We start from the raw sequence: 18,153 nt of genomic DNA, 5'->3' as shown, positions 1-18,153 counted from the left end.
AAAATCTATTTCTAGAAATATATACAGCAGGGTTCATACAGACATCCAGTATCAAAATTCAAGGACTTTTAAGCACTTTCTTAAAGCATGTTTTCCCATTTTTCAAGCACAATTTGTTGTGTCTTAAAGGGACTCCACTGAGGTTTTTTGACATGATTGAACTGAAAATATTTTTTCCAGATAAATGTAAATTTTGATGTAGGTTTAGACCACTAATCTTTGTGCACAATTTCAGATCATTTGTGCACTTTGTTTTTCCAGAATAATTATTCAAAATACAAAAATAAGACCAAAATGAAAAGCATTTATATGCTTTTCACTCAAATCGGGGTAAGGAAAGCATAAAAATATGATTTTTAATTGGGGTAAGAAAGCATAAAAATATGATTTTCAATTTATTTCAAAGTATATTTCTTAACTATCTTTGCATATAATTCTGTTTAAAGTGTCCTTGAGCTCAATTATGTAAGAAATTTAAAAGTTATGTTTTTAGGCTTTTAAACCTCAGTGGAGTCCCTCTAATATCCTACACAATGTTTAACCAATATTAATTTATATGTCATTTTTTGTTGAAAACACATTTTCTGTATACATTACACTTGAACAGTTTAAATAGAATAACAACAAATATGGCAACAAATACAAACTTAACTACCACCGTGTTTTATGGCCCCCTGTTAAAACCCAATCAAAACCCAATCTTCAATATATCACGCCCTCACCCCCCCCCCCCCCCAAAAAAAAAAAAGAATAGTATTTTTGATGACATGTAGATTTATAACTGTGCCTATATGCAGAAAAAGTGTGGAAAGAGCACAGGAAGCCTTCACTACAATTGTAATGGATAACTATTTCCATTTGTGACTAATGTTTTTCTTTCTTACGTTTTCCGTTTCTTTTAAATATAAACACTATAACATGACAATATGATATATATCTACATTATTGATTTGTTTTACAAAAATAATGTCAATATTCATTGAATGGTAACTAAAAATCATTAGCATTATACATAATTGCAGTGGGTGGGGTTATGCGTTGATCTTGCGATCAGAATCTGGCTAAATGCTGTGTTGAGACCTTGGAACACAACATGAGCATTATAGAGGGGTTGAAATGAAGTTCAAATCAACAACTGCAATTTGTGCCTGTTACATTGAGCAATCTTTTAAAAAATTGATTGATTTTGGTACTGAATAAATCGCTTTTATTTTTTGTAACTGTTGCTTTTTACCGACACTAGTCTGTCATTCAATCATTTTCAAGCACATTTGTACCGGATTTAAGCACTTTTGAAGCACTTTTCAAGAGAGTAGTAAAAATTGAAGGACTTTTTATCATTCTTAAGCACTTGTTAAGAAAGGGGCTGTAATTTAAACACTTTTAAAGACTGTTTAACACTGTATAAAACAATTTCCAAGATGATGAAAAATGTCAAGTCCTGTTTAATATTAGTGATTTGGCATCAGAACCAACTTTTACAGGAACATAACTTAGAAGATTTATTTTCTTCTGCTTCGTAGGACTCGGGGAGTCCTCAGTCTACTTCTCACTGTTCTTGGTCGTTTCACCCTAAACGCCACTTCTTCGTCTATTTCTAACATATCCACTCCTTCTTCCTGCTCACATGTCACTGTTTCTTCTGGCTCCCTTTCTGTTTCTTCTGGCTCCCTTTCTGTCTCTTCTTCATTGTTGAGCATCTGTTCTCCCGAGTGTACTACAAAAAAATATAACATGAATTGAAAACAAGTTCTTGCTACAATTTTTTAAGTCCAATAAATAAACTTAATATTGAGAGGCAGCATGGCTGAATGATAAATTTGTTTAACTATTATCTAAAGAATGCTAGCGGCATGGGTTCAAATTGTCACAGGTAACAAATTGAGCAAAAAACTTTTACAATTAGTACTAGCTCAATACAGCAACAGAATTATGAGTGGCTCAATATTGTTATAGCTTCCAAGACAATTGAACTTAATAAATTTGAAAACACATGACAAGAGACCTACAGGAACGTTGTGTCATAATTAGCATGTTACAGCACAAGATTGTTGGTTATGACCAGTAGGCAAATATATACTTTGTGCTTGATTAATTAGTTTCTTTGTTATAAAATTACATTTTTTCATTTAACTTCACCCAATTCAGGAGTAAGGTTTTCAAGGTTTGGATTATAAAATCATATAAATAACTCTTACAAGCAATAAATCTTTGCCTGATGTCTTCTCTCACATCACACACGTTGATAACCACTGCTCTAAGTAGCTGACCCTTCATTCTTACAACTTTAGAGGGATCTCCACTGCCTTCTGCCTTTAAGCGGGTCAGCATTCCTTCACTTAACCCAACTGTGTCAAGTAAAAACGGCCGTACAATTTTTATCTACTCCTCCTTCATCTCTGTTTGACTTACAACCTAGAATAGAAAATAGCAAGTTGAAATATAAACTTTAATAAACAAAAACTGTGCAAAATGTTTTTTCTTCCTTAAAAAATTATATCATTACAAAGCTTCAGCAAGACTTTTCATTGCTACACTCTATTTAGTTCATATAAGAAATATGCATGATTGTCAGAAAATCATTTGGCTAAACAGGTTCACAAATCTTACTAAATATCATTTTCTACAGAATTAAATTGCTCTGTCTTGATTATATTATTAAGAGATTATTACAGCAGAGTAGGGCTGGAAGTTGATAATCGGCCCGCAAAATAAATAATTGCCCCGAGGGCTTCAGCCCGAGGACATTATTCATTTCAGGGCCGATTATCACCTTCTGGCACAACTATGACATGAATTAATGTCTTTAATACACTTGATTGATCAAATAGTAGCATTTATCTTAAAAACAAAATTTGGTATTTCTAGTTGAAATTTCCATCTCTGTATTTTTACTGTACTACAGAGTTGTTTACTTTTTGTTTGTTCAAACACTAGAGTCTAGTTCGAAGGAAGTTGCCTTTTCATTTTTTCGGAATGAATAAATATGTCGTATTATTTCTTTACATTTTAATAATTTAAAAACTGTGTTTTAAATAAGAAATACACTAAAGGTCTCATCATAAAATTAAGCGATTCGTGCTTAATTTCACAGTTAACTGTTTGATGACGTTAAATATGACGATATTGTTTCAGTTTGTGCACATGCAAATGTTCGGCGGGCTGATAACTAGTTCTCGGCCCTGGGCCGCAAACTCATAATAGGTCACGTGACACGCAGTCGATATCATAGGCAATTTTGTTACTATAAATAGTAACAAGTGTATCAAAATACAAAAAAGGTTCTAGCATAAGATAATCTGGCTTTAATCTATGAGAAAAATATTAAGACTTTCAGTCAATTAGTTATAATTTGTGGAATCCAATAAGTTTTCAACAGTGTCTAGATGTAGTCATGAATATAAGTTTCTATTTTACATCAGTTTTGGGATGTAGAATCATTCCATTTTCCATTACTAAACTTTTAAAATGGTAACTATCAAAATATTTCTATAATTGCTACCTGCTCTGAATGATCCATCACTTTTTCCATAATAATAGTTGGTAAGGTCTGGTTGCCAGGCATTGACGCACTTATATAAGGAAATAGTGTGTCTTCTAAATAAACCTCAATGGCTTCCAAATACTGGCGTCTTCCTGATATCTCCAATACCTGTAATAAATTGTAAATGATTGTACAGGATGGTCTTTGGAAACTTAATTGTAGTCTTTTGAACTTAAGATGTTTTTTTCATATCGCTTGTACAGACATCCTTTTTTTATTTAAAATTTCATCTATATGATGAATGTTTCAACCTTATATCAATCTTGATTTTTGAATAATAATTTTTTGATTCTATGAACTTGACAATAATAGAGTTTCTTTAGATTTCAATTTATGTATGAATATTATCTATAATACTTGGGTAATTAATACCAGTTATTCTATGAACTTGACAATAATAGAGTTTCTTTAGATTTCAATTTATGTATGAATATTATCTATAATACTTGGGTAATTAATACCAGTTATGTAATATGTTCTATAGTCTGATAATGTGTTTTTACAAACTTAACTTATTTTTCAAGAAAAAAAAAATCGTGAAAAATGGTGCTTGTCTTTCCAAAGCAAACAGGCCTTGGCACCTTTCAAAATATTTTTGGAAAAAGCCTTCTTAAGTACCTTTCTAGCAGCTGTTAGAGGCACTGACAGACCTTCCAGAACTCTGAGATCACAAGGCACCTTGTTCATGAGTTCCCTGGTGCAGTTGTGGACTTCCTCAGGACTTATGTGATGAATGGCTTTCAGCAGGATTGGCAGGGCTGAGGAAGCTGAAGCAGCTAAGTTTTCCAGAACACTGGCTACACCTGGTTGTTTTGGGCCTTCAATTCTCTCCATTTTCAATATGCAGAGTCTGCTGCTGTACCTAGTGATATAAATTTTTTTTGTGTAATCACTTTAAAAATATGGCTTCGCATGAAAATGCTGTTGATATTTAACATGTAAGTAAAACCAGATTTTAATAAATCCATGTCAAATTTTAGAGTGACATTATTTCATGCAGAACTATTTTTTATAGGTATAACTTTTTTCATTAGCAGTCTTACACCCCATTCATGCCGATATGTAAGATATTCAGCCAATATATACTGTTTTGCAGCAATTAAAGACATCTAAAGTTCCAATTCCTTTATAACTTGTGCATCAGGCAAATATTTATGCAAACACAAGCATTCTAAATTTTTCTTAGTATGAAATTTCCTATAAATTAATAATCATTACAAAACATACACATATTAAAAAACAAAAGCCCAGTTTGAAACGGGTGTTGCTCCCCTAATAGATTTTTAACTTGGGAAAGTACACCTTTTGTAGTTTCAGAGTTATGTCCCTCAACAAATTTCAAAGTGCGATAGTTCCAGAATAAGGCAAGGCAGAGTTACAGTTCTTTGTACTGGGCTTCTAATAAATAAGATATATCTATCTACAATGGTTCTTACGCACTGCTTATTTACTCATTGAGATCTATCTACCTTTTAAGTTTCATGTTGATATCTTGATAATTTTAGACTTATGTCCCAGAAGATTTTTCTAAAAGGGGAGATAATTCAAAAATGGACTGAACAGAGTTATGGTTCTTTTGCACTGCACTTCTACCCAATGAGATCTATCTACCTACAGAGTACCATGTTAAAATCACTTATAATTTTAGAGTTATGTTTCAGACAAAGTTCAAAGTGTAAAAATTAACAAAATTAGGCAAGGCAGAGTTACGGTGTTTGTGCAATGCACAGCTACCCATTGAGATCTAACTACATACAAAGTTTCATGTTGATATCTCATATAGTTATAAGGTTATGTCCCCGACAAGATTTTTCTAAAAGGGGATATAATTCAAAAACAGTGTAAAATAAAGTTCTGGTTCTTTCACACTGCACTCCTTAAACAAATTATCTACAAGGGTTTTCAAGTTATGCTCCAGACAAGACAAAGGACTGATACTGGGACAAATGGACGGACAAGGCAGCGACCAGGAGCATAACAAGAGCTGTCGGTAGGACAGCAACGCTCGACTATTCTTAGTGCTTGATAGTAAAAAAAAATGCTTGATACAGTTACCTCCTCCTGTTTACAGGTTGGGGTCATGATGGTGAACAACTGTGAAAAGTTTCAAAGCCATATGTCAATGGACTTTGAAAATATTTGAACTATTACAAAAACTTTAACGTAAATTCTAAGTCGAAAAAGGGGCATAATTCTGTCAAAATGCAATAGAGTTACCTCCTCCTGTCTACAGGTTGGGGTCATAATGGTGAACAAGTGTGCAAAGTTTCAAAGCCATATGTCTATGGACTTTGAAAATATTTAAACTATTACAAAAACTTTAACATAAGTGGTTACGCCGACGTACCGACGCCGACGCTCCGGTGACTGCAATAGCTCTACTTATTCTTATCGAATAGTCGAGCTAAAAATGTGTTTATTCAGCACTTTATAATTTACTTATTTTGTTGAATCAGTATGTCTTATTTTATTATGAATTATTTTGTTGAATGGCAGAGACATATACCTAATAAGATATTGCCATAAGACCATAAGGTGATTAAACAAATTGTTTCACTAGGTAAATCTCAAATGGGTACTGTGTTACTATTAACCATTTGGGGAGAAAAAAAAAGATGCTACACTTACCGTGATACCGAAGTTAGATCAAAATTTGCAGTTACAAGGCAACCAGTGAGTGGGACCTGGGGCATCTCTGTTAACTTTCCTCTCACTGCACCATTCCCAAGATCGACAGCCAGCTGACCAACTTCCTCCGGGTTTGTAGGGTCATCCCAAACAAATGGCATTGACGATGAGATAAGTCTTTGTATTAAGTATGGTAATGTACATCTAAAAATACATGAAATTATGTAAAATAAAAATCTTAAAGCTGCACGCCTCCAGATGAAACAATATATTTGAAGAAAATCAAACTTGAGAAAAAGTACTTTGATTTATAAGAACAATAAAAAGATTAGTAAAAAGTAATAGTTTCTATGTAATCGGCTGATTTTGCAGTATTTTTCTAACGCAGTAAGGTCTATTTTCGAAATTTTCACCTCTTTTTGCTGATATACATGGGTTGTAAGTGCTGTATCAAACGTGAACATTATTTTCTTTGTTCACTTACAATATTTTACTTTTTATAACATTTTCAAAATTTTCATGAAAATTTGCATTAATCTGGAGGCATGCTGCTTTAATCCACTATATGCATTTGCACTGTCTAATGAATTTCAAATGCTAGCACTTGAATTATATAGATGTATGATGTTATGTAGATTGTAAAAATACATATTAAAACATGCGATTATTTTCACTGCTTAGACTTAGACTTAATTAACAGGTATAATTGGTTAAAGGGCAAACTTAGGGGTCTGCTTGAACTACAGATACTAACATATTCTATCATGCCTTCCTTCTGACTATTTTATATGATGTATTCTGGAACAGTGTTATGAGGCATAGCATTAGAAGGAGTAAGCTTAAGGCTATTTTGTAGAGTCACACTGTGATATTGTTATCTTGCTTAGACAATGTATTTGACCATCGCCCATTTGTTTACCGACTGATTGTTGCGGAAATCCTGCATAACACACCTACTACTTTTGCTTATTTTTGCTCTATATCCAATAGAAACTAGTTTAATAACTTTGCATGCATTTAAACCTTACCAGTGATTATTAACATGCATGAAACACTAGCTCATGGCTTAGAACATGAAGTATTTCTCCAATAATTAGTCACACCCAAAAATACTCACTACTAGGCAGCAAATGATGCCAATGTTATCACCTTATTATAATGAGTCAAAATAATAGGAATGTAATGAATGTTAAGATAATTCTCTTTCTAAGACATTTTGTTCAAATTTATTGTGAGTAGTTTGACTACGCCAATTTGAGTTTAAGTGTAATGAACCAGATATTTTCAATATTTCCAAAATATAAACATTCTGACAGACTCACCTAGAAGCAATTTGGGTTTCCTGACATCCCGTCAGCCAGGCACCACACGTAGCCACAAGTGTTTTGCCAACACTGGGTACACCAAATAACATTGGCAAATTGAAATGCCTTATATGCCTTAATGTCCAGGGATATCTGAACATCATCAGCATTGATGCCCAAGCCAACAATGCTGCACCAAAGTTGTTCAACAACACTTCCTTAGCTTTGTCTAAGAACACCTGTAATAACATAGATTAACTACATATAATACAATAGTTATATAATAATGAATAAAACAATAACTATACTAGAAATTGTGGTTTAAGAGTTATTTTCGGACAAAGTTCAAAGTGTAAAATAAACAAAGCGCAATAACTCCAAAATTAGGCAAGGCAGAGTAACAGTCCTTTTTGCACTGCACTCTATTCAAGTAGATCTATCTACCTGAAACATTTGAAGTAGATATCTCCTGTACATTTTAAGTAATGTCAAGAAATCTGCAACAGACTAACCAACATACCACAAGCTGACTCAAGTATACCCCCTCAAACTTAGTCAGTGGTATAAAAATAATAATCTTATTTTAAAAGGAAACACATAGAACAGGGAAGATGTTTTTCATTACAGGTCAGCCTTCTGATTTAGAAATTGTTAAAGATACAAATCCAAATATACACTTGCATGGCTAAGGTACTAGTTATGGTATTAATATTTTCATTTGTTATCCAATAGTTAAATAAGGAAAAGAATCCTTGTAATTGTTGTGTAGAATTAAACCGTATAATTAAATTTATGTTAGTGAGGAATTTATTTTGGAAAGTTAAAATATTACAATGTACATCAGAACATGTTCCCAACTCTAGTAAATTATCTTAAACACAATCACCAAATGTATTATTTGTAGACTCTGCATAATAAAAAATATATATATGAATAAAAAAGTATCTGTGGGATACAACTTCTGCGGAGTAAAAAAAAAATGGTATTCTTTAATTCTTACTAAATAAAATATAGGGATAATATATAAGGATAATATAAACTTAATTTTTAAATAATACCTAAATTAGGGCACGCTATGATACTGAAGAAAATGAAGAATTTCGGTAATTTTACTGAAATCAACTTTTCAACTCATAAAAACAAGCCAAGATAAAACTTCCTTATTTTTACATTTTTGGACATAAACTAACTATAACTGACATCCAGTGAAAAACTGATTTTTTTCCCCCAAATGTTATTGACTCTTTAAGTCATCATTCAAATTACTTCCCTTGTCAGTTATTATCAAATCTGTTTAGCCTTACCAAAATCAATTAAGTATGATTAAATTGTATAATATCTAATATATGGATAAAAATTAATGTAAACATCTTGAAAGTAAAATACCTTTTTTGATGATAGTATTGACAAAAGTATATATTATTTGATTTGACACAAATAGACAGAAATAAATATTTGATAAGTAAATATTTTTATCTTGTTTGTTTCATACCCTTATCAAAATACATTGAAAAAAGTAACATTTTTAGTTTTTACAGTGAAATGTCTTCCAAATAAAGAGAATGTTATGATATGCTAATGTAAATTAATGAGCAACTGAGAAGACATGATATATATCTTTCGATTTTTCTACTTTTTAACAGTGATTTATTTTAATTTTATTAACAATTTTTACTTTTAAAAATTGTTCGGAAAATTTTATTATTTATACTTTAATGACTGAAAATGGATTTAAAATTGCTATTATACAATAAATTTTATACCATGCAAAATGCTAATAAATCCTACTAAAAATTATGATATATTTCCAATATCTATTTCTTTCTGGATATGTTTACTTTTCAGCAAGAGTTCTTCTATCAAACAGTTTAGCTTCCAAAAATTGATTTAGGACAAAAATATTGTCCTAGAATAGTGGAAGTAATCATGAAAGTATATTTTTGTCTCTAATATCATCAATATTAAAAAAATTTCCTTGGATTTTTTGGAAATAAAGTTACTTAAGTTTTTTAAAAGAACTCATATATATAGAGGATATTGAATGAGTGTAAGTTCAATACTGAATTTATTGCACGAGTTGAATAAAATTATATTATGCGAGCCTCATATGACACTGCTTGGTTCCAGGAAGCAGAAATGAACGTGATTATTATAACTTGCAAGAGCTTGTTTCACAATCAAGCTTAAATAAATGTAGAAAAGTGATATTTTAAATATTCTAAGTGCAATTTAACACCGGTTTTATAATTTTCTTAAGTAAATAATTTAAGTAGATCTTAATTATGAACCTATCTTTGGTACAAAAACTTGACAGCCGACATAACTGAGTAACATAAAATATATATTATTTGTGCAGCTAACTTTGAGAATTTTTTTGTAGTTAGAAACATAAAAAAAACTTTACCCTATAGGGACCCAAAGAAGTTGGTGTTTGTATTACATGACATAGCTCTCCTCTTGGCAAACTGGTACTGGCAGCATTCCAGTTGGGTATCCATACCAAGGATGCACTCTCTGGATCTATCTGTAAAACAAACCACACATAAATTATATGTTAAGATAGCTGTTTATCAATTTGAGTAATAGATGAATGTTATGTAAGAAATTCCTAGATAAAATGACAAAATCTGGTGCCATATTATCCCGAAATTTACTTCATATGTTAAAAAAAGATTTAATTTTCAGGGATTATAATTTGAAGCAGCCTATAAATAAATTTGATTTTCTAAAATAATTTTTATCTGCCAATATCTTAAGCAATGTGTTTTATTTCAGAAAATGGATGTAACCAAACTAAAAAACCCCAAGTCAACCATGAGATCTGCACTTTTGTAAATTTCACAGACTAAGAGACATTTCAAAATTGTTGTTAAACATTGGAAGGGTATGGCCTATTGCGGACGCCGACGCTCTGGTGACTGCAATAGCTCTACTTATTCTTATCAAATAGTCGAGCTAAAAATGATAAGAGCAAAAAGTATAAAGTTTTTAAGTTAAATAATTAGTTTAAGGACAAGATAAATCTTGAAAAAATGATGCTAGAGTTATGAACCTTGTCATGCATGATGAGATTAATGACAGTCAAAGTTTTACAAATTAAATGTAGAAACCTGGAAAAACAGGACCTAGATTTATTTATCTTATCACATGACATAAGTGTAGATAACAAACATAATTTTAAAGTCTGAATGAAATAAAGAAGTTAACAAAACTAGAAGTCTTTGAGTTGAATGTGTTGCCTTGTAAACAGTATTGTTGTCACTTTCTTCATTACTCTATGCATTTCCTTTTTAAATATTGGTTCTAAATAAACACCGCTCTTACAATGTACATGTACCTTTAACTTTAGTGGCATTTGAACTGATTGTAACAATGTTACATCAGGATTAACAAGCATTTGATAGTATTGCGGGCAATACAGTAGTCCCCTACCTGTCCCTCAAAAAGTTCTTTAATTGTCATACACTCCTGTGTATTGCCATTTATAATGAATTTGAGGATGAAGTCTGTATTTGAAAATATCAACCACAAAACATAATAAAATAAGTTTGTCTATATCACAGTAATGTGTTAAGTTTCCATGCTTAGTAAGGAAATTATGTTTATACAACCTTGTCATATTATTACGATGTGGGATTTTAAAGTAAATCCTATAAGGAATGAAGAAGTTGGAGTGAAAATACCAGTTTGTCGAAAAAAATCTAAGTTCAAGGGGGACAATTCTGGAAATAGTCTTGCTAGAGTAACCTTCTCAAAAATGTCGAGTGATAATAAGAAACATATATATGAAGTTTGAAGTAGATACATTAGGAAATAAAGAAGTTATTTAAAAAAGACAACATTTTTTCCCCTAAAAAATCTAAGTTCAAGGGAGGTAATACTGATATTTTTTGTGCTAGAGTTATAAACCTTGTCACATATGATGTGGTTGATGACCAGAAACTTATATTTAAAGTTTGAAGTAAACACCTTAAAAAATAAAGAACATATAGTGAAAAAGCTGAAAAATTTAAATCAGAAATCTTGAAATTCAGGCTATTTGTTGCCATAGCAACCAGAATTTTCAACATAGGAAGAAAAGAAAAAGATGTGCATAATCTCCAGACTGCCAACTACCCATATTTCAAGTTTCATAAAAATATTTTCAGTACTTTTTGAGTTATCACTGGATCCAGTTTATGTGTTAAATTTGCCATATTTTCAGACTATTTGTTGCCATAGCAACCAGAATTTTCAACATAGGAGGAAAAAAAAAAGACGTGCATAATCTCCATACTGCCATCTATCCATATATCAAGTTTCATAAAAATATTTTCAGTACTTTTTGCGTTATCGCGGGATCCAGTTTTGTGGACGGACGGACTGACAGACAGACGGACGGAGGGTAAACCTAAAGTCCCCTCCGGTTAAACCGGTAGGGGACTAACAAGCAATTATCATAAGTCACCTACCGGTTAGAACCCCAGCAACATTCTGAAGGGCCATTGGTCATTAAATTAAAGATTGACATGAATAAACGTAATTCTTTTGAGTTCTTAGTTTGTCTTTATCTAAGTAGTATGTCAAGTTTCCCTAATTATGTATATAGAACAGATAATCAAAAGATCAAATTTTCTCAGGATGAATGTGTATAACTTATGTTTCAACTTTTCTCTACTTTTAGTAAATTTATAGGAAAAGTTCCAAGTTCTTTAATTGATCAAGGAACCAGATCAGACCAATTGACAGAGACTCTAAGGATAACTCTTTAAACATCCCTGGTTGTTACCAGAATATATCACTTTCTAAAGCCAAGAGGATGTAACTCTTTGTTTAAAGATGCTTAACTTTTCATGCATGATGTGAATGTAACAAAGAACAATTATCTCAAGTTTAAAGAAGATAACATTCACACACAGAAAAGAAAAGTGAAAAAATAATTCAAAAATATACCATTTAATATAGTAACAAAGAAGAGAATTAAAAGGAAAAATAAAGTAAATTTCAAGTCAAAATGAATTCAATCATGGAAACCATGTCTTATAAATCTAATCACATATGAAGTAGATCTTGATAATGAATGTCTTTTTAAAATTTGAAGTAAATCAATGGAAAAAAATATGAAAGTTAAAAAAGAATGCTGGTATGCATTGGTCAATACAGAAATGTAATTGTGACATTAGAAATATATATGCTCTTTACCCCCAGTGACTTAATATTAGCGAAATTCATGGTCGATATGATTAGTGATAGTTTGTTGCCACAAAAACGCCATCCTTATGAAAAATGCAGAAAAATTGTTTGTGGGAATACAGTATACTGCACACAGAAATTTTTTTTTAATGAAAAATTCAACCTTGTTTACAGATAAAGAACTCATCAAAGATACCGAACACATTTCCTAATATTTAATTTTGAACAAATGTATTATATTGGTAAAGTGGACTTGCTGAATTTAATTCATTTTTGTATTATCATAGTAAAACATTTCCTGGGTATATAACCAGTAATTACTAATTCCCTTGCAAGTGACTAACTACTTATCCCACAAAATTTGGAAAACTTTGTACATACCATTTCTCCACTACTAAGATCAATTATTTGTTCCGGGTTTAAGAAATACAATTCTGGTTCACCCTCTTGAAAGCCAGCAGTTGTGATTAATGTTTTTTTCACATGTTCATCTCTCATTCTCATCTCATCATCAAGCATGGTGTTTAACCTAAACAACTCCTCTGCTCTAAAGTAGCACAATAATCCCTTTTCTTCAAAACTGTTGTTCAGGGCTGTTTGCAAAGTATAGGCATTTACCAAATCTTTGGATCGAAAATGTGCCAACCTGTAATTAATTAAAACAATTATATTTAATTCACAACATAATTCTACTACCATGCAAATAATTGAAACGAAGTAAAGCTTTTATTATGAGGAACAGGAACATAGTTTGAAAAACATATCAAGAGGAAATTTGTTTTAGAAATGTTCATGTACAAGTTATCAACCTTTTACTACATGTAACTATATTATGTGGATGGTGAAAAGAGACATATATTTATATTTATTCATAGATTATATATAATTTATGTATTCATATGGTCAAAACTTAAGTGAAGCCTTGCAATATCTGTCACTGTTATAATGAATTTCTTATACATATCTGTATTTATAAAATAACTACAATTGAATAAAACTGATATTGATTCATACCACTGCATTGACTAATTGCCATTCAATATGATCATTGAATTGAATACTATTATGTTCTAATATATATGCAATTTTACACCATACAAAAAACTTTTTTGAAACCAAACAATTTTTTTATTTTATTACTATAGTATAAAACATTGTCATTTTCTAAAACAATTATATTAAGTATCAACAGGCTTTACAGACACAAGATATGTTGTACTTCAATGTACACCTTCTTTCTTGCAAAACTGGCCTTTTTTCAGTAAAAACATAGAAAAACCTATATTAACTACAATTTTATTGAATTATCAAATTGATACTCTTTACAATAACAAACCAAGATGGCATTTCAATTAATACATATACCAAAACATGCAGTTTCTCAAAATGTTTAGTGCTCTTGATTTAAAGGCATTTAAACTGATTCTGGTGTGAATCATCATTATGTAAATAAATCAATTTTGAATCAGGCAGTCCAACAAGAACTGTCAGAGGCCAGTATTGGCTCGACTATTCGAAAAAGTTGTCACAAGGGTGTTTTATTGAGTATAATAATGCTAATTACCTATGAATACATAAAATTGACCGAAAAGGTACAATGGCTTGTTATTAAGATGTTTTATCAAGTAAATCAGTGCTTTATTATTATGAATGCATAAAATTGTCCCAAAAAAAGGCACCAAGCCTTGAAGTAGTTATGGAGATAACAGCTTACAAGCAAAACTTTAGCATGAATTTGAAGTTGAAAAAGGGGAGAAAAATCAGCCTAAATGCAAGATAGAATTATGGATCTTGGACAGTGACCTACAATTATGATTCTAAATGCATATGTGAAGTTTTAAATAAATATCTTAATAGTTATTGAGATATGTAAATCTTGCATGTAAACATTAACCAAGAGACTAAGTAGAAAAGGGGAGTAATCAGCCTAAATGCAAGATAGAGTTATGGAACTTGGTCAGTGACATACAATTATGACCCTCCAATTATGACCCTTAGTACATGTGTAAAGTTTCAAGTAAATATCTTTGAAGACCTTTAACCAAAATTCCTAAGTTTCAAAGGGGCAAATAATTCTGCAAATATTGCAGGCAGAGTTATGCAATTTTGCAAACTGATGTACATTGATACTATAAATAAGTATTTTAAGTTTCAATTGAATATCTCAAGCCATAATTGAGATATTTGACTTAACAAAAAAACTTTAACAAAAATTTCTAAGTTAAAAAGGGGCATAATTCTGTCAATATTGAAGGCAGGAATATTCAACTTGTCAATCTGATGTACCTTGTGACTATGAATAAGTATTGTAAGTTTTTATTGAATATCTCAAGCAATAATTGAGATATTTGACTAACCAACGCAGACGCCGACACGGACGCCGGGTCGACTACAATAGCTGTCATATTCTTCGAATAGTCGAGCTAAAAATGAATGAAGTCAAAATGAACTAGAACAATTGCTGAAGGCGATTCATACTCCTACCAATGTGCATGACAGAAATTGGAATAACTTTTATAGCAAAAAGATATATCTATTAAAAGAAATTGTCTTGTATGAATAAAAGAAATATCTACAAAATTAATGATCGTATTAAGTTTAACTACTTGTAAATATTAATATTTTTAATTGACACACAGAGTCGCTTTGAAGATTCTGTACCTTTACCTTATAATTCAATTAATTATAAAGTTTCTTTAATTATTTGTTAAGTTTCAAGTCAATATAGTATTATCTCTGTTGGTTTAAAAATATTCCAAAAAAATACATTTCTTTATTAATACAAAGCCATTGCCAGACAGGGAGAATGTTTGGCTTCTGCCAAAGTGTAAATCAAATCATAAATAAGCAATTATCATTGTATTCCTATCTGGTATGAACACCAGCAACATTCTGAAGGTGGCTATTCAATTATGCAATTGTGGACAACATGAATGAAAATTTAAATCTTTTCAAAAACTCTTAATTTATCTGTAATGTGTTACATGCCTTTAATAAGGAAATAATGTTTATACCATTTATTTATTTGTTCCAATGTCTTTCATAGTTACTTTTAGGGATGACAAGGCAGATGGACTTAAACTGTAAGTGGTTAGATATATAGATACTTTTAGAAAGATACTTTCATTTCCTCCAAAGATGAAGAGCATATCAGTATTGACAGATACAATACTTGTATAAAACAATTTAAATATTATGCGATAACATTACAAAAATATAACCCATAGGACACGGTGCCCCAACACGACACTGTTCTGTCAATCTTATGACTCTAGGTCAAATATTTTTTGGAGTACATATTCTCCAAGTTGAAAACTAAAAATCTTTTATTAAGTTAACACAAACTATACAACTACACATGCTGATCAATATTCCTGTTAAGTTTCATGACTCTAGGTCACGTGTTACCTGCGACACAAAAGAGAACAGACGTACTGACGGAAGGACAAGGGTAAATCTAAACGCCCCCCCCCCACCCCCACCAAAGTGGGGGCACCAAAAATCATATATTGTGGGATCTATATTAAATCTTGTTTTTTATTTATTGATCTTTTATCTAACAACAAAAATGTAGAAGAAAAAATGGCAACTACAAGTGTATCCATATATGATTGTACCGTAAGCATTTCTCCTTTATATAGCAATTATTCAACAAAATCAAAACTAAAGCTTTTTTTTAAAGTAGAAAGCTCATTTTATTGATTTTTAAAGGGGAATTGGGAAATAGTGCTAAATATAAGTCATATCTTCTTAACAGAAGATATAGTTAATATAAAGCTTAGATTTATTTAAATATTTTCTTCATTTATACAAAAACTAAGAAAGTTTATGAAAGGAAAACCCGATTTTATACAGTTTTGAATAGTGTAAAACTTTTATAAATAATTCATGATATTCTACTTATTCATAGATGTATTTATATTTTAGTTTCCAAGCACTCGAAGATTAAATCTATCATAATTTGATTCTTACATAATTACAGATAAGACATACATATCAGAAAACATTTCTCATTGGTACAAATACAATATATATACAACATAATGTATTACAATGCATGTCAATACATCATTCAATCTAATAAACGTAAAAGTGATTTAGTTAATGAGAAGTTAATGACGGCGAGCCCCATTATAGTTTTACATTGTTCAAGAGGACAATTTTCAATTAAATCCAAGTTCAAAATGAAAATGAATATGGAAACCCAGTCACAAAACTTATAAATCTAATGGTGCAGGTCTTTTTGAAATTTGAAATAAATTCACGAAGAAATAAGAGTTATAGAATAGCCAAGAGCTGTCACAGAAGACAGGGAAACTTGACTGGACACAGTTAGGAAGACAAAACTAAGAAAAATCAATTATGATATTTCAAGGCTTGTGCTGTAACACTTGTAACAACCTGTAACATTTGTAACAATAATGTGTAAAATTTTCATTTCATTCTCAACCTTCGTAACATTTGTAACAATACTGTAACAACTATGTAACAACCTTGTAACATCTATGTAACCTTATTAATTCCGTTTTCTGTCCATTTTTAAGGCTTGTGTCGTAACACTTGTAACAACCTGTAACATTTGTTACAATAATGTGTGAAATTTTCATTTCATTCTCAACTCTGGAAATATTTGTAACAATGCTGCAACATCTATAATTTAACCTGTTAATTCCGTTTTCCGAGCATTTTTTGAGTTTGTGCTGTAACACTTGTAACATCTGTAACTTTTGTAACAATTATGTGTGGATTTTTCTTTTCACTTCACACTCTCGTAACATTTGTAACAATGCTGTAACAATGCTGTTACATCCTTGTTACATCTATGTAACCTGATTAATTTCGATTTTTTGACCAATTTGAAGGCCTGTGCTCACTTGTAACAACCTGTAACATTTGTAACAATAATGTGTGGAAATTTCATTTCACTCCAAACTCTCGTAACACTTTTAAAAATGTTGTAACAACTGTGTAACAACATTGTAACATCCATGTAACCTTATTAATTCCGATTTCTGGCCATTTTCAAGGCTTGTGGTGTAACAGTTGTAACAACCAGTAACATTCGTATTGTCAACTGCGTTCAAGATGCGAAGCACTTGGTCCTAGGGAAGATCTCTACGACGAAAGACAGCTTGAGAAGACCAAAATTGCGGCTCTACGATCAGCGACGTTGAAGAAGAACTAAATCCTTCGTTGAAGGCTCTACGACCAGCGACGTAACAGAGGCTGATAGTCTTGCACATAAGGCAAATCCGGCGTCCAGTATAAACAAAACTAAAATCCCACAACTTGATAAACATGAGTCCGAATAATTTGATCTGAACGTTTGGACACATATAACAAATTCAAAGATTTAAATTGCTCATGGTAAATATGATTTCATTCTGGACAAACCTTATCAACGTATTTTATATACTTTTCTTTTTCATAGAAACATTTACCTTGATTTTGCATGAAGACCATTGAATCGCAAGAAAGTGATGCACCAAGATAATTTACTACACA

At 31.2% G+C, this 18,153-nt stretch overlaps 1 protein-coding gene across 1 annotated transcript; it reads right to left on the bottom strand.

Moving 5' to 3' along the window:
• Window positions 1–747: 747 nt before the first annotated feature.
• Window positions 748–17,015, bottom strand: LOC132727419 (uncharacterized). The gene is made up of 8 exons (XM_060712906.1): window positions 13,030–17,015; window positions 9,881–10,000; window positions 7,495–7,715; window positions 6,173–6,376; window positions 4,163–4,406; window positions 3,503–3,652; window positions 2,199–2,415; window positions 748–1,717 (listed from the first exon to the last, which is right to left on the bottom strand). The coding sequence occupies exons 1-7, from the start codon at window positions 13,345–13,347 to the stop codon at window positions 2,383–2,385; spliced, it is 1,290 nt and encodes a 429-aa protein (XP_060568889.1). The 5' UTR covers window positions 13,348–17,015; the 3' UTR covers window positions 748–1,717; window positions 2,199–2,382.
• Window positions 17,016–18,153: the final 1,138 nt, after the last annotated feature.

Source organism: Ruditapes philippinarum, unplaced genomic scaffold (assembly GCF_026571515.1).
Source record: "Ruditapes philippinarum isolate M1 unplaced genomic scaffold, ASM2657151v2 ctg15256_1_1_1_1, whole genome shotgun sequence".
Lineage (NCBI taxonomy): Eukaryota > Metazoa > Mollusca > Bivalvia > Venerida > Veneridae > Ruditapes > Ruditapes philippinarum.
Note: the sequence above shows the minus strand (reverse complement) of the source record. Positions and strands in the feature narration are given on the sequence as shown.

Bases quoted from the DNA above. Each gene is read 5' to 3' on its own strand.
- LOC132727419 (XM_060712906.1), bottom strand. From the start codon at position 13,347: ATGGTAGTAGAATTATGTTGTGAATTAAATATAATTGTTTTAATTAAT. The intron at 7,716-9,880 runs GTAAAGTTTTTT...ATGTTATTACAG, and splicing joins CTTCTTTGGGTCCCTATAGG to GTGTTCTTAGACAAAGCTAA. The intron at 4,407-6,172 runs GTAAGTGTAGCA...TTATATCACTAG, and splicing joins GATCTAACTTCGGTATCACG to GTACAGCAGCAGACTCTGCA.